The sequence below is a fragment of the Labrus bergylta genome, chromosome 13 (genome assembly GCF_963930695.1).
Source record: "Labrus bergylta chromosome 13, fLabBer1.1, whole genome shotgun sequence".
In the NCBI taxonomy this organism is placed as follows: domain Eukaryota; kingdom Metazoa; phylum Chordata; class Actinopteri; order Labriformes; family Labridae; genus Labrus; species Labrus bergylta.
Window position 1 is genome coordinate 29,627,380 of NC_089207.1, and position 23,604 is coordinate 29,650,983.

Sequence of the window (23,604 nt, forward strand, 5' to 3'; positions counted from 1 at the left end):
TCTTGTACGTATGTGTGTCTGTGTAAGTACATGACATCATAGAAAGACAATTACTTCAGTCACTTAATGCCAACACAAACATCGAAAACACATTTTCTCAGCGGTGTACAGTCATGCAGAAAGCTTTGTTTTATGCACCCATGTGTCGGAGATTTCTGCATCACTTGTACATCGTGCAGGAGAATAACATTTTCTTCGTAGTCCTCACATCAAAAAAAGCACCAGAGACATCATACAGCTTTATAAAAAGTGCAGACCTCACTTTGATTTTCCAAAGTGTAAAATCTACTGATAAATTTTAACAAAGGGGCCCAATGGGGATTGACTTGCTATTAGAGAAGGCCTCAAGCAACAACTGGAGGAACTACAGATTTTGGCAGTTTTGCAAAGACTTCATCTCTCTGCCCCAGAGGTTGCTGCCTTATCTTACAAAGGATATCTCAGATCTGGAAGAAAATCCAGGGCCAAACAATCTGCATATACTTTTGAGACGAAACATTTGGTACCCCGAGAGGTCCTAAATAAATCTGAGGGCTCGCTAGACGTTTTTGTTTAAAATATTACTTTAACTGGGTAGGAATTCTTTGTTTTTCTTCTTGAAATCATATATAAATGTATTTTAACCTTAATTTAACCAGTAAAATACAATCTATTTTTCAAGAGACCTTGCCAAGACAGCAGCATAAAAGTTTCAGACAGAGCAAAGACAGTCAATACAACATATATTACGTCAAGCAACAAATGGGGAGCATTAAGCAGAGTAACATGTGCATACAGTCGTCAAATGATCCTTTATCCTGGTTTTAAAATCCTCTAAGACAACTAAATGCTCTAGTTTAAGGTGACTCTGCATTTCATACCAAGATGATGGAGCAAACACAAAAAAAGCACTTCCACCAAAGACAGATGGAGTTCATGTAATGACGTAAATGATGAGTCCTTGAGATGGAAGGCTACAGCTGCTGAGAGCTTTAGGAATCAGCAGAGAACATACAAAGGAAGGCAGTTCATGTAGTATGGACCTAAAAGGAAAAAAATGTACAAATGAAGACATACCTGCTCACTGATACCTCACACAAACAATGTGTACGAAAACCCAAACCAGAGACAAATGGCAATGCAGCATGGTACACTCAGTCCAACTTTTCTAGTTAGGATGAGGTAGCATGCACATAAAGAATATCACCATAGTCAATCACTCCTACAAATGTTGCTTGGTTGAGTTTCTTCCCAGCAATAAAAGAAAAACAGCTTTATTTTCTTTAGAAGAAACCCCATTTCACGTTCAGGTTTTTTGTTCATCACTCGATATGTTGACAGAAAGACAGATTTTTTTCAAGTAAAAAACCCAAAGTATTTATTAGTTGGAACACGTTCAGTCACTTTCTGTTTAAAGTATAAGTCTGGTAATCATCTGTAACCATAATATGTATTTCTATTATGTGAATATGTGCTCAAGAGAGATGCTTAACAGTTCTTTTTGTTTCCCTACTACCCCTAGTGTAGCTTGCACACAGCTGAAGAAGGCTGAGGAAGAGTCATCTTTAGCTCTATATGAGACCAGTACCACCACCACCACCATGTCACCATTATCTTTAAGAAGTAGCACAGAGCCTAGCGGGCTAACACAGGCCATCCCAGAGTCTGGCCCACACATTGTGGCTTTCCCCTTAAGCGGATCTTCATGTGACCCTACAACAGGCAGCCTCAGGAAGCCATGCAGGGCTCAGACGCTCAAGAGGAGCTTAAGCACCATATTGCCGGGTTCCAGGAACTTAGAAGCCCTGTTTGAGAAGACAAAAACCTCACTTAAAGGAAAGAGTGGTGGTCAGAGTTGCCAATCTCAAGATCCCCCAAAAGTACAGAGGATGTTCTCGGCCAAAACCTTGCCCAAGAGCTTATCCCAGGGTTCAGTTGCATTGAATTCATCTGGCAGAAGGCTGGTAGGAGGAGCCTTCCTGACGCTCCCAAAGTCTACAGCACCAAGGCTGGAGGCAAGTACTCGGAGGTGTCGTGGACCATTCGGTCACTGCTTCCTGCGGAGAAAGTCAAACACTGAAGGTCACAATGAAGACAGAGAGATGCCCTCACATGCTCTGTTCTCTGTTAGTTCAGTTTCTTCCAGTCGCAGAGAGAAAAGAGGATTGAAAGCTGAGCAGAGTAGTACAGCTACAGCTATGAATGACACAAGTCTTAAAGCAAGGCTGGCTCGTGTCAATTCAATGAAGGGGAAAACCTACAGCCTTCACACAGGGTTTGCACTTGCAAGAAAGGATGCCTTAGATATGGTCACTGTGTTGCGTTCCAGTCTTGGCCACTTTTCCAGAGGTGAGAAGCCTGACATCATCGAGGCCGACATGGATACACACTCCCAGCTGCTTCTAATGCAGAGCAAAGTGCTGGGCAGCGCCTGCACTCAGATGGCTGTGGAGTACAGCAGCCCAGAGGAGTTACTTCTGACTCTGACGCACAGCTTTCACACGCTCTGCTGCTTAACTCAGGCCTGCATGTCGCTGGTAGAAAGCCTGAGCAGCGAGAGGGAGCGGCGTGAGATGGTAGCCAAGGTGGACGAGGTGGTCATGAACTACGTGTGTTTGCTGAAATCTGCTGAGATGGCTTCAGGAGGCTCCCCCGGTGACCAAAATGTGAATGCATTGACACATCACTCTGCCACCATGTCTACTATTCTAAACACACTAACTCACTCGCTGCAAACACTGCTCAAAAAGTAAATGTTTTTGTTCTGATGATTGATTTTAAAGCCATACATAAGAGACATGGGTTTAACAACCAATCTGAACTGCTGTGAAAATAAATAGAAACTTGCCTTGTGTATACAATATTTAATTTTGTAAAGTTAATATAAAATGATATGAATCATTCAAGTTTTAAATAGATTATATTAAGGCCTTCATGGACAAGATCAAATCACTTCTGTCAAGCATATTATCTAATATATCAAAGGGAATATTTTAATGATAAATTGGACTAAGCATCTAGATTATGAAAATCTTGAAAAATCCTTGTTTATATTGTAAAAAAAATGATTTATGTTGAAGGAATGAATACTAAATATATCTATCGATATATATAGATATAGATATATATATACAGCTATTGACAAATCATTGCACAGGATAAGACATGACCCTATATGATCTTTTCATTTGCTGGATTCACTTTAATTTCATGAATACTTTACACATGAACACCGAGTATTTTCCTTTTCTTTTTTTGTCAACATCATTAAAAAATTTAAACTTTTCAAAAACTATTTTCTCAAATATTGTTTGTCTATCTGTGTTTTAATAAACATGTGTGTTGTTAGCCGTTAATTGGGATCCTCTCAAACCAATACCTTGTGTTTTATTGAATTTTTTTTATTCAGTTTAAGAATTCATGATATTACAATTTACTGAAGCCTGGGTGGAAGTAATGATCTCTGCATTACTGATGATGAGGGTCCATTTTGTATTTTACTGTTGCCATCATCTGCCCAGGGACTACAGATGAAAATTAGCTAGTTAGCTAAATCTGGTACAAAATGTCTTTTCTTTTCTGAGACTAATGTTTTTTTGTACACGGTCCCTAATCTCACTTAGGGCACCGGTGAGAGTGTTTGCACCTTGACATGTGTGAGAGGAGCCAAGCACATGCTGCACGGGGTTTATGCTTATCAGAGTCAACAGCCATTCTCTGTGAGGCTGCACTTTTAGCTAAGTGCTAATATTAGCATTAACATGACAATGATAATTTGCCCTATGTTAAGCAGGTAACGTTAAATGTAATTGCCATTTTTGTTTAGCCTGTTAGTATTTTCTTATTAACACCCCCCAAAAAAAAACACAAAGTACAGCTGTTAGCAGTCATGTGCCATTGAACCAAAGTATTTGACAAATCATGCTAAAACCGGATGATGGCAGTAGATGAACAATCAAAGACATAATTACAATTCATCTTGAGGAGGACTTGACTGTGCTACATTGCATTACAAGTTGTTAACATATTTCAGTCTGGGCCATCGTAGCGGAACAACAGGCTGCTTTTACCTTCTATAAAGCTACTTCCCATGTCCTATTTTGTCTTTTTTTTTCATTTAAATAATGCAGATATGGTAAATACTTAATCTAAAACAACAGTGCCAATTTCTGGCTTACGGTTTTCACTGGAAAGACCAACTATTCATACATACTGTCTCGACAGATAATAAGTAAGGATTAATGTTACGTACTTAGTCACAGAGCCAAACATTACCCACAGAACAGAAAAAGATTCTACCTGTTGCCAAAATAGCATGATTGCCATGAAGAGCTGGCACACCTCAAATCATGTACATGTTTCACTTTCCCCTGCAGGCTAATAAGAAATGAAACTGCTCTTTCTATTTCTGGTGACCACTGAATCACCCACAACTCCTCCACCTGTGTTATAATATGACACCTTAAAGAGAAGCAGACTGATGTCATGGATCCTTGTATTCTAAAGCAAACCTCTTCATAGAAACTTAAGCATACACTGTATTAGATTTGCATCGTTATATCACAAAAGCTATCCTTAACTATTATCAACCAGACATTGCAAAGGATGACAGATTTGTATATATGTGGTTTGTGACAATAGGGAAGTGATTCTGGCTAATTATACATAGCCTACAATGGGCTCACCCAGCCATCTGTTACTTTCATCTCAACAACTTGGAACAGATCATCAATGTTACAGTTAGTTCAGCACTTGATGCAACTCCAAAGTCGAAGCAGGACCACTCATCAATCCTTCACATGAACCATGTTCTTCCATCTGGTGAGTGTCAGTGATTTTGTTCATATACCAGTTCCATAAAGGCATCCATTTTAAAGAGGGAACAAAAGTTTTCAGTTATATTTCCAAGTACCGTATTATGTATTTAACATACTAAAAGTGTTTTGATACTGTCTGATGTAGATTGTGACTGTTTTCTTAGAAATGGAAGTGTATAATTAGCATTCTACCTACACACATTTCGGTAACACACATGTGTTTCTGAACAGATTTGTACGGTGCTGCCGGGCCTGTGCAGTTATCTCTCTGTGTCGACAGCTACCATTTCTTATCCAAAAACCCTGCCATGTGATGTCAATGAGACCAACAACGGGAGTGTGGTGAAGGTAGACTGCACTGAGAGAAACCTCAAAGATATCCCCTTCGGCATCCCCAGAGACACTACCAATCTGACGCTCACCATCAATCATATACCTAGATTAAACTCCACCTCTTTTCACGGGCTGGAGAACCTGACTGAGATTGACATGAGGTGCAACTGTGTGCCCATCAAAATTGGTCCCAAGGACCGTGTGTGCACCGAGAGTGTGACAATAGAGGAAGATACTTTCACCAACCTGAGGAATCTTCAAGCCCTGTATCTCGATGGAAATCAGCTCTACAGTATACCTAAAGGCCTGCCACCCAATCTGATCCTGCTGAGTCTGGAAGTCAATCACATTGTTAAGATTTCTAAAGCAAACCTCACAGCGATTAGAAATATCCAGATGCTTTATCTGAGTCAAAACTGCTATTATCGTAATCCGTGTAATGATTCCTATAAAATAGAGGCCGATGCATTTTTACAGCTTAGCAATTTAACATTGCTATGTCTTAAGTCAAATAATTTATCCTTTATCCCACATCAGCTCCCAGCAAGTCTGAAGGAGTTGTATCTCTACAACAATAACATTCCAAAAGTCACTGATGAGGATTTCAAAAACTTAACAAACCTTGAGATTCTAGATATAAGCGGAAACTGTCCTCGGTGTTACAATGCTCCTTTCCCATGCATCCCTTGCCCAAATCACTCACCTCTTAATATCAGCGGGGAAGCTTTTAAAATGTTGACAAAGCTTCAGACACTCAGGCTGCACAGTAACTCCCTGACATTTCTGCTACCAGAGTGGTTTGCCACCACAACAGAGCTGAGAGAGCTTGATCTCTCATCAAACTTTTTAGCAATAGACATAGGAGTCACCAGATTCCCACTTTCTCTGAGCAAACTAGAAGAACTTGACCTTTCATTCAACTATGACCTTCAGAAGTACCCCCAAACACTGAGACTGAGCTGCAGTTTCGCCAACCTCAAATCCCTTCGAGTTCTCAGACTAAAGGGCTTTGTGTTTCAGCAGCTAAAGCCAGAGAGCATTGCTCCTCTAAAACATCTAAAAAACTTGGAGGTTGTGGATCTTGGTACAAACTTTATTAAAATGGCAAACCTTAGTATTCTAATGGAATTAAAAAGCTTTAAAATAATCAGTCTGTCTGACAACAAAATATCTTCCCCCTCTGATGGCCAGGATGCTGTTGGTTTCTCTGAAGGAGAGCCTTTGCAATGGTCTCCCATGCCAGCTTCCGCTCCTTACCAAAGTAAGGAAGTGAGAGAGATCCATTACTTCAGATATGATGAATATGCACGCAGCTGCAAATACAAAGACAAAGAACTCGGGGTTGTCACATCTTTTGTCAAGAAGCAATGCCGTGAGTTTGGCAAAACCCTGGATGTGAGCAGAAACAACATATTCTTCTTGCATTCAAGATTTTTAAATCTTGGGGAGCTGAGATGCCTCAATTTGTCTGGGAATGCGATGAGCCAAAGTCTGAATGGCTCTGAATTCACCTATCTGACTAATTTAAAGTACCTGGACTTCTCGTCAAATCGCCTGGACCTACTCTATTCCACTGCATTTCAAGAGCTGAAAAGTCTGGTCATCTTGGATATCAGTAATAACAACCACTATTTTGAGTCAGAAGGCTTGACTCACATGCTTAATTTCACAAGACATTTGAAATATCTCAAGGTACTGCTGATGAACCACAACAAGATCTCAACTTCCACCAACACAGAAATGGAGAGTCAATCTCTAGAGAGGTTAGAGTTCAGAGATAATCGGTTAGATCTGATGTGGAGAGATGGGGACACCAGATATTGCAATTATTTCAAGAAACTAAGTAATCTAACTGTGCTCGACATATCACATAACAATCTCAATTTCATTCCCGAACAAGTATTCAATGGTTTACCAGACAAACTGTCTGAGCTGTACATCAAAAACAACATATTAAAAGAGTTTGATTGGAAGAAACTACAACTTCTGCATTCTTTGCAAGTACTTGATCTAAGTGGGAACAGTTTAACTAAGGTTCCAGGCATGCTGTCAAACTGTAGCCAATCTCTCCAGAAGCTCATTTTACATAAAAATCATATCGTAGAGCTCAGTCAAGATTTCCTTAAGGATGCATACAACTTGAAATATCTGGATCTTAGTTTCAACAGCATACAGCACATTGACAAATCTAGCTTTCCAGACGATGTAGTTGATCAGATGTCCATGTTGCTGTTGGACAACAACAAATTTCTGTGCACTTGCAATGCCACTTGGTTCATCTCATGGCTCAACAGGACTACAGTGTCCATTCCCAGACTGGCCACAGATGTCACCTGTGACAGTCCAGGGGCACAAAGAGGACATCCTATCATCTCTGTGGACCTGCTGGCCTGCCAGCACCACTACTTGTCAATCATCCTCTACATCCTCATGACTTCCCTTGTCCTCAGCTTCCTCACCTTGTCTGTCTCCAGCCACCTCTTCCTGTGGGACGTTTGGTACATCTACCACTTCTGTAGAGCCAAGCTTAAAGGCTACATGCACCTGTATTCCCAAAGCTCTGTCTATGATGCCTTTGTGATATATGACAAAGAGGATCCTGCAGTGTCAGAGTGGGTGATGAGGGAAATGTGCGTCCACCTGGAGGAGCGCGGAGATCGTTGCCTGACACTATGTCTGGAAGACCGGGATTGGATACCTGGATGTCCCTTAATCGACAACCTTTCCCAGAGCATTCACAAGAGCAAGAGGACCGTCTTCATCCTCACCAGCAGATACATTAAAAGTGGCAACTTCAAGACGGCTTTCTACATGGCCCATCAAAGGCTAATGGATGAAAAGGATGATGTTATCATACTGATCTTCTTAGAGAAACTGCAGTGCAATTCAAAGTACTTGAGATTAAGGAAGAGACTGTACAAGCGGTCTGTCTTGGAGTGGCCAACAAACCCTCAAGCTCAGCCATACTTCTGGTTCACTCTCAGGAGTGTATTGGCAACAGAGAGTCACAAACAATACAACAATCTCTTCAAAGAGACTCTGTGAATCTAGAAATAAATTGTCATGCTGTCATACTACTTCTTCAAATTGTGATTATTCTCAATGTACTTCTCCGAGGCATTTCAATGTGTAAACAGCTCATCAACTAAGTAGAATATTTACAAGTTATTGTGTGCAAACTTTGAATTCCCTAGAGGTTATACCATTTGAGTGTTCTATGAAACTGCTATCAAATAACAAAACAGGGAAGTGAGACTGATGCACTTCCTTACATGCATCTTCTGTGTCAGAACCTTGTTATGAGAAACAGACAGCTCATTGCTTTTTATGGTTGGTTTCAGCGGCCAGGGGCTTTTAGTGAATGCATCTTGTACATGAACGGAGACGATCAGAAATGAAGCATATCTTACTTTAACTTCTGGTGACATGGAACCCTATGTCACTGTTGGTTAATTAAGCTGAGGGATTTTACAGTTCCAGAAATTCAAACATTTTTCAAGGCAATCTTTCAAGGATGTTAAGGAACCAGTACAGTGCATGCACAATGGTGAGTTTCATTGAAACAAGTTCATTTGTACATGTTAAGCTTTGCTTTGTGTATACCGGAGATGTACATGTATATACTTTTTAAAAAACATCTTCATCGCCATGTATTATATATTTACATTTTGTTAGTGTGCTTTTTAAATGAATATAGCTCTTGTATAATCATGAATTGTTTGATGCACTTGTTTTTAGAACCTTACTAGTTAATATTTGAGCTGAATGTGTCATATATTGACTCATTAAGATTTTCTTTTTGCATTTGTGAAAATGAGTTGTTCACTATATACAGCTATTAAATTTCACCCACAACTGTGTGGTACAAAAAAATGCTATCTTTTTATTGATTTAATGTGTATTACCTTCTTATTTAGTGGCAACAGGTACACACACACCCAATGAGCAGCTGTCCCTCTGTTATTCAAATTCATACAAACAAGCACAAGAGGTTCTGACTACATTCTGGTTTCATGTGTCAGGTCGACTATTTCAGGAGAAATGAAAACTTAATTCAAGGATATTTACATTTTCACTTGATGGAAAGTTGAAGCCATATTTCCCTCACTGTAAAAAAAAAGTCTGATAGCTTCATTGTCGAGGTGAAACATTACGGAAATCTATGTGACACTTTTAACAAACTCATGGGGAAAAATATGGGAAACAGAATGTTGCAAAATGAGGGTGGTATACCCTCTTCGGGTTTTTCTGCAACAATCTTAGCTCTGAATGGAATGATCAGAATCATGTTAGGCCATATACATTAAGCATAAACAAGACAAATAAACGTGTCAGGTTTTTGACGATTCCTCTCAGGCATTTCAATCACTTTATGACTCTTCCCTTTTTGTGTAAGTCACTTAGCTATATTTATAAAGCACTTTTTTGAACACGTATTTTATGCTTACAGCATAAAATACAAATACAAGAGGAGACAATCTATAATATTATAATATAAATAGCCTCTAAGTACTGCAACACATGCAATGCACATGCCAAGTAGCTTTTAGCACACACAATCACCACAGAATTATATTTTCTGGTCATAGCAGACATTGTTGAGCAAAACCAAGAGCTCTCAAAACTTGGAAGAACATATTTACAGGCTACTGCCATCTGCTGGATAAAGATGGTACCATACACATTTTAATACTACAAGGGCAACTTCCAGGTTACATGTTTTACAATATTTATAATAAAACCTTTCAGAAAATGGCTGTTGACGAAAAAAACTTAAGGTAGGGTGTGTGGCGAGTCATACCGTGATCGTGAGCAGTTTTTGAGAGTTTACAGAGATATGATGCGCAGGCTGTTACAGGTATTTGAAATAATGCATCACAGTAAGCATTTATCTCCCACTTGCCCTCCTCGTGATTAGTTACAGCCTTTGATACGTGATTCATTAAATTTTTTTTTACAACATTTAGTAATGAACACAGCTTTAGATTTCCCAAGCTAACTCCTGTCACTCACCGGTATACCTGTCCAGTTCTCCCCTGGTTCAAATCACACCACAACTCAATTTCTCTCCTGTGGCTGTTACTTTGCCCTGTTCATGGTCTCTTCAATATCTAACTGCCCCATGTCTGTGCATACAGATAAAGAGTTTGTCTCCTCTTCATTGACAAGACTGACATTAAGAATTAAAAATCTAATTTATTATTAAGTTCCATGTTTCTTATTGTTAAACATTCAGCATGACTCCCCCATGTTACGTCACATTAGGTGTCTGTTTTGATGTGGAATTAAAAGTATGCGCTTTCAAAAAGGATTCCAGAAGTTACAGTAGACAGTAGAGTACTAATTCCTATATTTTTCTGAATATATTTTCCAAACCATTTAGATTCTCTGAGGTCTCCAACCTGCAAGTGTCCCTTTAAAGGACAGGTTCACAATGTGTCAACTCTGTCTTCAAACAACAATTAGGTGGCAATAATTAAGAACAATTTCCTGCTGATATTATGCTTCAGACTTTTATTTTGGAAGATACAATCTGATTCGTCTTCGTCAGTCTAATCTGTTGGAGCCTTATATTAAATGGTTCATTAACCTGTATAATTCCAAGTCACTTCACCTGACCCATGTTATTGTTTATCCACAGACTTTCAAATGTTGGATGCACTTGCTGCTGTTCAGTCTGTGTTTCCACAATGAGCCTGCTGCTTGTAAACCTGCATGGATGACACCGCAGTTCCCATGTGATGTCACACCCTTCTACAATACATCCAGTGTCCTGTTTGACTGTAAAGGGCGCCACCTGGATGGAGTTCCTCACGGGATAACAAGCAATGCGACGGAACTCATCTTATCAGAAAACTACATTAAAAATATTACTGTTGCTTCATTTTCAAATCTGCAGAACCTGACTCGTCTCGATCTAGGCTGGGCAAGCAAAAACAAAGGGCTGATCATCGCTGCGGAGGCTTTCAAAAACCTAACAAAACTACGTTCACTGAGGCTTAGTGGCAATCGCCTGACTGAAATTCCCGGCAACCTCCCTGTTAGTGTGGAAATCCTTGATTTACACAATAACAAGATAATGAGGTTAGATAACAGGAGCTTCGCTGGCTTAACAAACTTGACCAAGTTATGGTTATCCAGAAACTGCTACTTCTGGAATCCTTGTAACAAATCCATCACAGTTGTTGACGGAAGTTTAGCAATTATGACCAAACTTAAGATTCTGGACTTGTCCGATAACAATTTAACTGAAGTTCCAAAAGGATTGCCCAGATCGTTAACCATGTTGAAACTGGGTTCTAACCAAATACAGTACATCTCTGAAGAGGATTTCTTGGGGCTTACAAATGTAAAATCCCTTCACATACAAGGGAACTGTCCAAGATGTCACAATGCTCCATATCCCTGTGTTCCTTGCCAAAACACTTCCATTGCCATCCATCCCAATGCGTTTAATAGTTTAACACAACTTGTGACACTGAACATGGGAGGAAACTCACTGACCTACCTGAATCCCTCCTTGTTTGAGAACTTGAGAGCGCTTAAAGAATTGTTCCTGTCATTTAACTTCTTACTAAACACAATAACCAGAGAGGCAACATTTCTAAAGTCCCTTCATAAGCTGGAAAAAATGGACCTTTCATTTAACTTTGCTTCCAAGTGCTACCCTAAAACCATAAACCTTTCCAAGGAGTTTTCAAATCTGACATCACTTCGGACTTTGCATATGGATGGCTTGGTCTTCCAGGATATCGGGCCGCACACCCTCAGTCCTCTCTACGAGCTGAAGAATCTTTCAGCATTAAACTTAGGGACCAACTTCATTATTCACTCTGGTTCCACAATATTTGAAAAATTCTCCCACCTAAAAATGATTTACCTGGCAGAAAACAGGCTCTATCCAATGCCAGTGAGAAGTCTTTCATCTCCACTTGATGGATACAGTCAGGAGCTGGACCTTTCCATCTCACCGCTCATAACACAACATCCACAAGATCGTGATTACATTTTGAAACACGGCCTTATCAAACAAGAGTGCTTTGACTCTGGAAGAGTGATTATCCTCAGCTCAAATAATCTCTTCTTCATTACTCCACAGCAGTTTGAGCACTACGGAAACATTTCATGTCTCAACCTTTCAGGAAATGGATTTTCGGCCGCACTTAACGGAACAGAGTTCTCCTTGCTGCCTAATCTGACATACCTTGACTTGTCATACAATAAGATTGATCTGGCCTTTGACGATGCCTTTAAAGAACTGGAAAAACTACAAGTACTGGATATTAGTCACAATTCTCACTACTTTACAGCATTTGGTGTTACACACAATCTGAATTTCACTCAAAATCTGCCAGTTCTAAGAGTGCTGAATATGAGTAATAACTTAATCGACAGGTTAACAACAAAACACATGTACAGCAAATCCTTAACAGAACTTCGGTTTGCTCATAACTATCTTGGCAAGATTTGGAAGGTAAACGATGGCTCATACAAGACGCTTTTTACCAATCTTACAAATTTGACTATTTTAGACATATCTTCCAACAGCATTGCAAATATTCCGGATAATGTGTATGAATATTTGCCACGTAACCTCACAAAACTACTCATAAGTCACAACCATCTTACTGACTTCAATTGGGACAAACTTCAGTGTTTCCCTCAACTTGAAACTTTAGACCTGAGCCATAATTATTTAACTAATGTGACAGGTTCTAATGCAAAAGTCACACACACTTTGACTTTACTTGACCTGAGCTATAATCACATTATCGAGTTGGACAACGGATTTCTACAGGTTGCAAAAAGCCTACAGACTCTTAGTCTTAGAAACAACAGACTGACCATCATCAATCAATCCACCTTCTCACTTTGGCCTGAGAGTCAGATTAAGACTTTGCTCTTGCAGAAAAACCCCTTCCAGTGTACCTGTGATTCATTCAATTTCATTATGTGGATTGAAAGCACTGATGTAAAGATTCCTAGCCTGACCACCGCAGTGACCTGTGACACACCAGCAAACCGCAAGGGTCAAGCTCTGATCAACTTTGATATTCAACAGTGTGTGAATGACACAATGGCTTTTTCTATCTACATTCTCACATATTCTTTCGTGATGGCTTTCATGTTTGTCTCAACAGTTGCTCACTTGTTTTACTGGGATGCCTCCTACGTCCTACACTATATGAAAGCTAAGATTAACGGATACAGAACTCTGAACTCACCTGACAGTGCTTATGACGTCTTTGTGACTTACGACACCAGCGATCCACATGTCTCTGAGTGGGTGTTGGGGAACCTGCGAGTGAAACTGGAAGATGAGGGAGAGAAGCATCTTCCTCTGTGTCTGGAGGAAAGGGATTGGCCCCCAGGAGTCCCGCTGGTAGACAACCTCACTCAGAGCATCCGATACAGTCGCAAGACCCTGTTCGTCTTAACAGAGAACTACGTTAAGACCGGGGTTTTTAGACTGGCAATGTATCTGGCCCATCAGCGCCTGCTGGATGAAAATGTAGATGTGATAGTGCTTCTGATGCTGGAGCCTGTCCTGCAGCACTCTCACTTCCTGCGCCTGAGGAGGCGGCTGTGTGGGGAAAGCGTGGTGGAGTGGCCGAGAACACCTGCCGCAGAGCCCTGGTTCTGGCAAAACCTGAGGAGTGTGGTCAGAGTAGACAATCAACTGATGTACAACAAGTCTTATTCAAAGTACTTCACCATCACCTGAGGCCAGGACAAACATCAACTGTTTGAATGATTCAAAACATTTTTTGTGGAAAATTCAATCGTTTTAAACTGTTTTGAACTCAACTTTTATCAAAATTGTTTCATAATAGTTGCTGATTCAGACACAGTTGTAATAAATGTCTTGTTTTCTGTGTTCAAATTTTACAGAATATAAATAAATCAGTCAATTTTAATCTAACGAGATTTTGCTGTGTATTATTTTAGTCTGCTATTTCATTACGACTAACTTTTCTTTGTTTGTAAAAAAGTACAAAACACCTGAGGTCCAAATTTCACCTGCCAAAAGGGCAATTTAGGGACAAACTACACTTCTTCCCTGTTAAAACAAGATTTTAGAGTTTTTTGTGGTCCAAATGAAATTATTAGTTTTTTTAAAAAGTCTGTTAACATCCCACTAACCCACTGGTCCGTACCGAGCTACTCCTGTAACTCCATTCTTCGTTTCTCCATTTCAAAACATCCGGGTTATTGCTTTGTTTGCCCACGTGAGGTCGCACCTTACACAGTCTCAATAGTTCATGAATGATTCAGTTTAATCATTTTCTCACTCCTCCAGCATTGTGTCCACTGTGTCACACGAACCAACACCTGGAGCTGCCTTATAATGATTCTCTTTTACTGTGAAGACAAGAGGAGAAAAGGGGATTTCACTCACCTAATTTGTTGCAAGTGTTCGCATTAAATTATTTTTAAACCTAAAATAAATTAATAAAAATAAATGCACAAATCTATTAACTGAATATACAGCTTCTCATATTTAAAGTACTGTTATTTCAACTTGAAGTAGAAATATATATATTTTGTGATAGCAGGCTTCTGAGACGTGTCGTGACGTCAGGGGTTTATTAGCATACTGCGCAGTATATAAAGTGAGACAGACGCATGAGACGTCACTCTGCCCCTGTCCCAGCGAGACGTGCGACCTGTGATTTCTCTGAATCAAACTCTGGTGAGTGTTACAATGTTTGTCGAACAAAATGTGAACAAATGGGTGCCTGCATTTACCGTAGCCTTGTTGTTCAATGATTTAGTTGGCGTTTGTGAGTTTTGTAACGTTTAGTCTAAGTGTCCGGCTTCAACATCAAACTATGTCCGCTGACCACGATGTTAAAAAAGCCTCTGGAATGGAATCATAAAATACCGAAAGTCAGACCCAGTTTAAGAAATGTTACGTTTTTAAAATGTATCTAAATGTGCCTGTCGGTTACTGAAAGCTTGTTACAGGGTTGACTATCAAACTGCATCAGTTTATTGGCTTTATATTTGGTTAAAAACGCAAATAACGTTCAGTATGTCAGCTCTGCCTTCTAAATGGCAGGTTGCGTTGTACAGGTGGGTGTTGACACCTCGTTAAGGGCAGTTTGCTGATCTCGATTGCTTAAAAGGGCGGTGGTTCCAAATTGACACAAAGCTTCTATCAAGTCAGGCTGAGAAACTTGAAATCAGGCGTTTTTGCATCGAATGTAATCATTGCTATCACTACTTTATTTTGTAATTTTTGTATGCACAGTCTATGTATCTAATGCCTCACCCTGATCTTGTAATTCTGACACTAATTGGCTATCTACATGCTCAGGTGTTTTCTGATTGGACTTGAATGAGGTTTGTATGAAGTCTCTGGATTTTGTTGTTTTAGAGCCTCTGCAGACATGTCTGACAAACCTGACCTCACGGAAGTCGCGTCATTTGACAAGACCAAGCTGAAGAAGACAGAGACTGAGGAGAAGAACACATTGCCGACTAAAGAGAGTATGTAATGCACTTAATGACCCTATCCTTAACATTTAGTTGTGAATAACCTTTAAGACTAATGATTCAAACTTGTTTTCTTTGCAGTCATGGAGCAGGAGAAGGCAGCAGCTTGTCAAACTACATCATGAACACTGCTCCTCCTATATCTATACATTCCACAAGCCTTGCATTTTTTTTTTTTCAACCACCAAGTATGCAAGTTGAAGTTTTTAATAATTGACTAAACAATGGTTCCAAACAGCTCTCCCTTGTGTATTACGATGTGTGGCTTGATGTCGGCATTGGGTTCCTGGTCATCTGTTTGAACTGGGTGTGTCATGATACAACTGGGGGACCAACACTTTGTGATTTGTAGCCCTGCTTTTGCTGTTTGTGAATTCCAACAAAGCAACTGGTCTTTCTGTAAAAAAATAAATACATCTGGAATGTGCAAATTTGTTAAATATGCAAAATAAAAAATGAAATTCACCTGTGTCTTTGTGATTTAATACTTGTGCTCAGCCCACTTTGTTCCTAATTGGCTTTTAACCTCACAACCATGGTAGTTCTCTGGTGGCAAGACATCTGTCTTTGCTGCTGTCAAGTGATTTAAGTGCTTGACAATCTGTGCAGCTGAAGCTTTTAACCTCTTCCTCCATCTTTAAAAGAGGCACCCAGCAGGAGGGCAATAGTTAAATCTTAGGAAAACTACTGTGTTCTAGAATCTCATACACATGTGGACTTGACTGCTTGTGCACTTCTAGGTAAAACTACATTCTTGGGTTTCTCATGAAATAATTAATCAGCTTTTCAGAAGTGAAGCCTTAAGCAATTCTGACAAACCAAAATGCATACTTAACAACCTGTCCCCTTAGCTGTGTCTAAACCTGGTTCAATGCCTTAGTGCTTGACAAAACTGAAATACTATACCTCCAAAGGAAAAATCATTGTTTGCATGATTAATTGAAAATGGGGGGAAAGTAAATGTTTAACTGATGTAAGCCTTTTAGTTGTTTGCTCCTGTATGTTTCTCCCTGCAGCTGCACCAAGCAAGAGCACAGCCTCAGTCCACTCCGCCTCCAGCTGTAACTACAGCTGCTTCCTACCGTGAAACTGCTAACAGGCAGTTTATTGAGAATACTCGTGCATGAAAGGATGGGTAACCACATGTCAAAGTGGCCTGAGGCTGGATTAGCACTTAAAAATCAACTTCTCGATGTGGTTAGATTGTTATTAGCAGTTGTCAGAGTTCTAACACATGACTTGAGTTATAAAACCTAACTGCATGTGATTTGTTTCTGCTGTCAACCGGGTGTCCCCTAATGCCCTGTGCTGTAATCACAAGTTACTTGTACACAGTGAACAGACCGTATCTGAACGAGCTTGGGGGGCTGATGGTTAAAAGCTGACGTCATACGTTCCAATGTACATAAAACCAGATGGGCGCACCACAGCTTTAGCTGCTAAAAACTAGAGCTATTGTTTGCACAAGGGGCTTTCTAAAGAGCCTTCTGCAGTGAGCTTTCAAGGGACTAAATGCAGACTGATCCTTACTGTCTGTGAAATAAAGAATCTATCTTTGTGAACTCATAGGATGTGTAAACCACAGATGGCACACTATTTCAAGGCTGTAACCAGGAAAAAAACAATTCTATTGAATGAAGGAAAAAAGAGAACCTGTTCTACCTCAGTCTGCTGCACAGGGACAACAGCTGTATCTCATGTGGGGAGAGAGAGAGAGAGATTATATAACTGCAATGTGGCTGTAGATCATAACAGATGTGCTGTAATAATAACAATAGGCTCTGCTGAGGGATTGGCACTCATTCACATCCATCGTCTTTCCCATGAGGTCGCATTTAATCTAGTCATATTTAGTATGGGAAAAAAGGGACATTTATTGACTTTCTTTTTGCTATTTTAGAAGCAACAAAAGGCCACAAATTATCCACATATCTGTTATGACAGCCCCACCCCCCCTTTCTTATCCACGCACTCACTCCCATCATTCTTGTGTGCAGCCTGGCCACACAAGAGCTCCTCAGTGTCTAATAACAATGTGCTACTTTGGGAAAACACAAGCCAATACTACACATTACAACAATGCTATCTCCTATTACTCTCGTGCCTCAAGCCTGGCAAAACTGATGATTGAGATATATGGACTCGGGACACATTTGTCCCCACAACGTTAAAACTCAAAAGCAGCCCACGGATTCAGCATTTTTCTACACTTCAATGGAAGACCTGTTGATAATAATGTTTTCACTGGGACCTGATGAATGTCCATGAAAAGGCATGCAAATGACACTGAGATGACACTAAGGGCTGATTGTGATCAACTTGGCTCCAGGCACCAAAAGGCCATCTGCCAGTGTTGTGACGGGCACCCTGTGTGGCTCAGACTGACTGCAGCACCCGCTACCAAGAACACAGAAGCCTGTGAGACGGCCTACATACGTAACATGCTCTGAGAATGAAACCATACTGGGAACACTGCTCCTTAATGTGCGGCCTATACTGTAAATATACAACAACAAAGTACTGTCATTTTTAATCCTTGTGATTTGATCTATGTTGTGATATGGTGCAGTGGTCGTATGACTCATGTTTTGGTCAGACTTAAAGCTATGTTAGGTTTGATGTTAAGAATGGTGCCGCTCATTTACAAGTTTTGTACCGTGAAGTATGGAAAGTGTCAACATTTTAAAGTGATGTACAAAATGCACTGAAACCACCTCATATTTGCTGCATATTAATGTAATGTTAAGCCCTGATGTTTTCTGGTTTACAGGAAGTTCTTTGGGGGGTGGACTAAAAAATCTTGTTACAACAGGTTTTACATTTTACATGCAAGAGGAAGTGACAGGATCTCACAGCTGCACGCAGCAACATGGCTGAAACTCATCTCGGTGCCTCTACCCCTTCCTCATGATAAAAAATGAATTCAGCTCCATCTTTCTTGTGGTCTGTTTCCATGGCAGCAGACAGGAGATTTCCACATATTTTCACATGATCAGAGAGTGTGCTATGTTGTTCGGAGCCCTACATCCTTTCATTTGCTTTTTGATATCCAACAAAGAGCTGGTGGCCAGAATCACAAAATTTGTGCAAAGAAAACAGATTTCAGAAATTAACACAAGCCTTCTCCTTTGAAACAGTCCAAGGGGCTTTGCTGTACGTATGTTTTTGTTATTATTGCTCACATGATCATTAAGGTTCCTCCACAAAGGCATCTTGTGGAAAAAAACATCCTGTTAGTTTATCCCTTTACAAGATGTTAAAATAACTCCTTGTGGTAATTGAAAGGCGCTTTCTTTAGGGTGGGATTCTGTAGTAGAAAAACTGTTTTTTGAATATGAAAATAAAAGGTTGTATGCTAAGCTGCTAGCTGAAGTAACACAAGAGAACCTCAGCTTCCTGGTGAACTATATTATTGTTGGGGTTTGGTTGAATCTTTCAGGACACATTGCTTAAATAGTCTACCTGTCCAAACATGCGCTCATGTGTAGGCACGGCAAGAGAATGTATGCTTCTTTATTGTTTTGTATGGGAAAGGAGAAGACAGTTGAGGACTTTATTTTATTTTGTAGCTTACTACTTCTTCTTTTAGCGTACTACTTCTTCTCATATCCTGCACTTTTGTTCTTAGTTCTGCTTGTTTCACTTGTATTTCTTTATTTCCTATGTTGTGTTTGAGAGCAACTGTAACCACCACATTTTTTTGTCAACATTGACCAAAGACTGAAGGACACTCCTGAAATATAACACAAGATATGATGAAATACTCATAGTGTTTATTAAAGAGTGAATTTAAAACTTATAATAGGACTAAACGGGTGAATCTAATGTTAGCTGGTTTGTATCTGGCATAGAAGAACAGAGCAAAGGAGAAAATAAACACAAATATTCATTGATACATAAGGAAGAGGAAGGTTTTTGGTACTTTTTATATTGTACCAAACACCAACTGTTTGCCTTTTTTACAGAGCAAAGAAATAATATTCAAGATTAAATATGATATCTCTGTGTGAGGGTTACAAAAAGAAAGCTGAAGCTACAACAAAAATGCGTATTCATCCATATGGGGAGGTTCAGCGTCTTTCTGCTCTTAATTCAGAGAGTGCACCAAGGAAAGGACAATTCATCTTTGTTTGCATTATCATACCCATGGTGGGAAAAAGCAGTGCAGCTATTGTGTGATAGGTACTAGACAACAAAAGCTGAGGGTGTGAGCTGGCCAATCCAGCGACGCACCATGATGGTTGCTATGTGTGACAAAGAAACCCCCCCAGGGGAAAAAAAGCCCAGAGTTTTGTCTCAGAGGGGCGATGTATACATCTATCTGCCTCACAAGCAGATAAACTAACAGCAGAGGTACACACATATTTACCTCTGTGAAGACTTTAATAGGAATATGTGAAAAAGCTAAGCAGCTATCTTAAATCTGAAGCTGCTATTTGAGACCTCAACACCGCAGATAATACAAAGGCAGCGTACATAACGAGACTGAGTTGCCTGACCTGTGCCCTACTCCCACAGGGCTCCTTACCTTCCAGTTAAGGTAATGAGAAAGTACCTTGCATTTACAGTGTCAGTCTTGTAGAATTACAAAGCAAGGGACGTGTCAGAAATGGCCTATGTGTGATTATTTGAAACAGAGGAACTCACACACCCCCATATTAAAAATAGATCAGGCAGATTGAGGAAAGATTGAATGCAACAAAGATGTGAATATCAAATCATCATCACACATTCTCAGACCAGTTAAAATAGATCAGAGGTGTTCTAAAGAAAAGAAGTGAATTCACAAGGACAGAATTATATGTGTTTCTGAACATAGGAGGCAGATAAATAAATACTCCACAGAGAAGCATTTGAACTTCGAACAAGAGGCGTTAAAAGAAATAACTACAAATGTAAAACAACATCAAAATGTTCTGGAAAGAAGAAAAAAAGCTGGTGACACTAACCTGCAGGCAGGCAAATAGCAAGGAATTAAGAAATAATGAGTTCATGAATCCAAAATCCTTGAGCAAAACCAAGCCAAGAAATGGTTGGTTATGTAACAAAACCAAAAACCTTTTATACTCTTTATTTTTTTGTTATTTGTCAAATTGTTTCAATCTATTCCCTAAACTAACACAAGGTAAGGATGTAAATCACACTCACACACACACATTTATTTGCTTTTTCAGAACATTTCAAAAAGTTCTAACCAAAAGCTGTGACATGAGCACACAACAGGACGGAGACACAACCAAACCAGGAAGTGAAAAAAGCTACATAGCTATTTAAACAAAGGCACCCTGGTTTTAAGAGCTTGCTACTTCTTTAGCAGGCTGAACTAGTTTTTCTTCTTCTTTTTACAATTTCATTAGCCGGATGTGACCAGAGTGCACAGGCGGAGATGAAGAGGAGTTGGATTGAATGTGACATTTGCATGCAACCTTTCAGCTGCAAGAGGAACCCCTGGTGAGCTCAGCAGCTCCCCAGCTGTGAGCACAGTAACAGAAATGCCCCCCTTTTAGCAGCAAGGTTCTCATGCACGGACAGTGTGCGTGTGTGTGTACAAATGGGAAGAGTTCACACCTTTACATACTTTAAGTCCGTCAGCACACACAGAATACAGACAACAAGTGAAGATTTAAGCTAGCATGATGACACTGAGCATGTGTGACAAGAAGACAGGAAGTGAGAGGCATAAGAGTGAAGTGAGACGCCAGCTTTAGGGTTGAGACAGAGGTTATGTGACAGTACTCATGTGACGAAGAGCACTGGAAGTGAATGTTTTAGGGTTGTTCGACAGAAACACTGGCAGAAAAATGTCATACTCAAAAGAAGCCTTTTTAAAAGCTGTCCCTTTAGCAAAGTATATAACACCTACAGAGTGACAACAGAGATTTTTAAGACTCTTGAAATTAGCCTTTAAGGGACATGTTCGATCAGGAGAGTGACTGATGCATGTCTGGGAACATTTTCAAGATAAACCGTGTTGAGTACTGTGATAAATCAGCATTTTGGGAATCATTTACTTGACATCAGTTTGAGCCGGGGGAAATGTAATGAATTTGAAAGTGGAAAATGCGTACAATGATGCAGAAATGCTGACTTTAACTTAATTCAGACTTTGTTCTTGGGTCTTGGTTCTTGCTGAGTAAGAATTCCTTACACTTGACAATGTGGGCAGCACTTCTCCATACGGGCAGTAAGTGAATATGACCTCGACTTGGACGGGCAGTTATTAAGACAATTGGCAAGTAAAGGATGAGATGAAGCCAAGTTTTTCATCTAGTCTAGCTCTCTCTGCAGAGGTTTTTTTTCTTTTAACCAGAATCGTTTTTACAACAAAAGTTTATGGTTGATGCTTTGTTTCAGTGACAAGTTTAGTCTAAGTGGTCACATGCATGAGGAAACAGAGATGTTTCATTCTAAGAAATGTCTTAGTGTGTCCAAAGTGCAGACAGAAATTACTTTGTCGTGACCAGAAAACAATTTAGTGGTAACTTCCTGAAGAAGGCACCTCTGAGCATGTGCAAAGAAACATATGCCTTTCTCTGACAAATATAAGTAATCAATATCTCCCGTGAATTGATACACTCGGAAAAATGTTTTCATAATTTTAATTTGATATAAAGAAGAACAGCTCCACTAATAATGTTTCCCTAAGTCCTTATGGTTTCGTATCATCACACCAGAGCTTTTGACAAATCCTCGTAGCTTCTGTGTGTCAGCTTTTCCTCCATCTACTTACACAGTCTCCCTGATAATTCTCTTACTTAAAGTATGGTTTCCTTTAATGTATTAGCATATTTCTGAGATGTTATAAAATCACTTTCTGAGCACAATGTGCACTTTTCAACATTGTAAAGCACTTCTGTTATCAATTAAACACTTTTTAAACATCAGATGGTAAAACAAGAAAAAATATGTATTTATTATTATCTCTCAAGCGTTGACAAGAAAGTGCGTCATGCACTGACCGTTCAAGCTGACTGTTACAGGAGCTGAATCTGTTTCAAAGGTGTGTTTATCAGGATGTGGTTTAAACAGCGGTGCATGACAGCAGAAGCAAAACCTAACTAACTCATTCATCTAGCTTGTGCACTGTTTAAGCAATTGTGATACTTGTCTATAAGAAATGCATTCAGAGAAGAGAAATGTGTACATTTCTTATCTCATGAATATACTAATGATGTTGGTTTCAATTGTGCAAAAAAAAACCTCTTCAGGCCTGCTGACGTATAGAGTTGTGCAGAGACATTAAAATGGCTTACAATGATGTCATCTGAATATGTAAGTGTGCGCCAAGATTCTAGACTGCTCTTGTTAAATGTCAGGAAGCTGTGGGGAACATTTTGTGCAAATTTATAAAAGTACAGTGCAGAACAGCGTGATTAATGTGTGCATCCTACAAAACGCTGCACCCATTATACTCATGGCATGTGTAGCTTTTATTTAATATGTGTGATGCTGCATCAAGCATGTGTTCAGTGTGTCTGGTGTATTGAATGTGCATGTATCGAGTATACGCCTGTATTTATTAAGCCTGAAAAATGGCTGTATGAAATTATTTTGCAGCCGGGCGCCGGATGGCCAATTGTTTATGTCGCACACCCGATTTACTGAGACTATATTCCTCATCACAGCGGCCATGGGTTTGAATCCAACCTCGGCCCTTTGCTGCATGTCATCCCCCTCTTTCACCTCCCAGAATTTGATGTCTCTCTTCAGCTGTTCTATCTAATAAAAACTAAAATTATTAGCATTATTCAAGATGAACTGAACATAGATAGTTCTTCTGAAAAAACACTAATACATGATGAAAACCTTTTGAGGAATGTGCTCGGCTACAACTGCTTTGATAGTCCTGCATGTTGTAGCAAGTCTCAAAAGGATGGAGAGCAGGTCAAATGCAAGTATTTACTTGTTGATCCTTTGTAGCTATTTTCAGGGGGTTCAGTTTGCAGTTGTCTGGAAATGGTTGTGAAACAAGGCG

General features: G+C 39.7%; 4 protein-coding genes and 1 long non-coding RNA gene across 9 annotated transcripts in view; 4 read left to right on the forward strand and 1 right to left on the reverse strand.

Annotated features, from left to right (window-relative positions):
* The window catches only part of frmpd4 (FERM and PDZ domain containing 4), a 32,813-nt gene extending 29,539 nt beyond the window's left edge, over window positions 1-3,274 (forward strand). For all 5 annotated transcript variants that reach the window (XM_065961880.1, XM_065961882.1, XM_065961881.1 and 2 more), the window contains one exon: window positions 1,507-3,274. In XM_065961880.1, coding sequence (XP_065817952.1) covers window positions 1,507-2,732 — 1,226 coding nt within the window. In that variant the 3' untranslated portion in view covers window positions 2,733-3,274. The remainder of the gene's footprint in view (window positions 1-1,506) is intronic.
* LOC136181249 (uncharacterized) overlaps window positions 1-14,337 on the reverse strand; it is a 47,490-nt gene extending 33,153 nt beyond the window's left edge. The window contains exons 1-2 of the long non-coding RNA XR_010667607.1: window positions 14,274-14,337; window positions 13,355-13,779 (exon numbers count right to left, since the gene is read on the reverse strand). This is a non-coding gene — a long non-coding RNA (uncharacterized lncRNA). The remainder of the gene's footprint in view (window positions 1-13,354; window positions 13,780-14,273) is intronic.
* Window positions 4,139-8,201, forward strand: tlr7 (toll-like receptor 7). The gene is made up of 2 exons (XM_020634485.3): window positions 4,139-4,800; window positions 5,028-8,201. The coding sequence occupies exons 1-2, from the start codon at window positions 4,786-4,788 to the stop codon at window positions 8,172-8,174; spliced, it is 3,162 nt and encodes a 1,053-aa protein (XP_020490141.1). The 5' UTR covers window positions 4,139-4,785; the 3' UTR covers window positions 8,175-8,201.
* Window positions 8,243-14,052, forward strand: LOC109984367 (toll-like receptor 7). Its single transcript, XM_020634487.3, has 2 exons — window positions 8,243-8,676; window positions 10,771-14,052. The coding sequence occupies exons 1-2, from the start codon at window positions 8,644-8,646 to the stop codon at window positions 13,852-13,854; spliced, it is 3,117 nt and encodes a 1,038-aa protein (XP_020490143.1). The 5' UTR covers window positions 8,243-8,643; the 3' UTR covers window positions 13,855-14,052.
* Window positions 14,338-14,666: 329 nt separating the features above from the next.
* On the forward strand, window positions 14,667-16,094 carry tmsb4x (thymosin beta 4 X-linked). The gene is made up of 3 exons (XM_020634465.3): window positions 14,667-14,823; window positions 15,511-15,623; window positions 15,711-16,094. Exons 2-3 carry the CDS (start codon window positions 15,524-15,526, stop codon window positions 15,752-15,754), a joined length of 144 nt encoding a protein of 47 aa, XP_020490121.1. The 5' UTR covers window positions 14,667-14,823; window positions 15,511-15,523; the 3' UTR covers window positions 15,755-16,094.
* The last annotated feature ends 7,510 nt before the right edge of the window (window positions 16,095-23,604 follow it).

Coding starts and splice junctions, on each gene's coding strand:
- LOC109984367 (XM_020634487.3), top strand. CDS start 8,644: ATGTTAAGGAACCAGTACAGTGCATGCACAATG. Junction 8,677..10,770: donor AGTACAGTGCATGCACAATG/GTGAGTTTCATT, acceptor GTTTATCCACAG/ACTTTCAAATGTTGGATGCA.
- tmsb4x (XM_020634465.3), top strand. CDS start 15,524: ATGTCTGACAAACCTGACCTCACGGAAGTCGCGTCATTTGACAAGACC. Junction 15,624..15,710: donor CACATTGCCGACTAAAGAGA/GTATGTAATGCA, acceptor TTTTCTTTGCAG/TCATGGAGCAGGAGAAGGCA.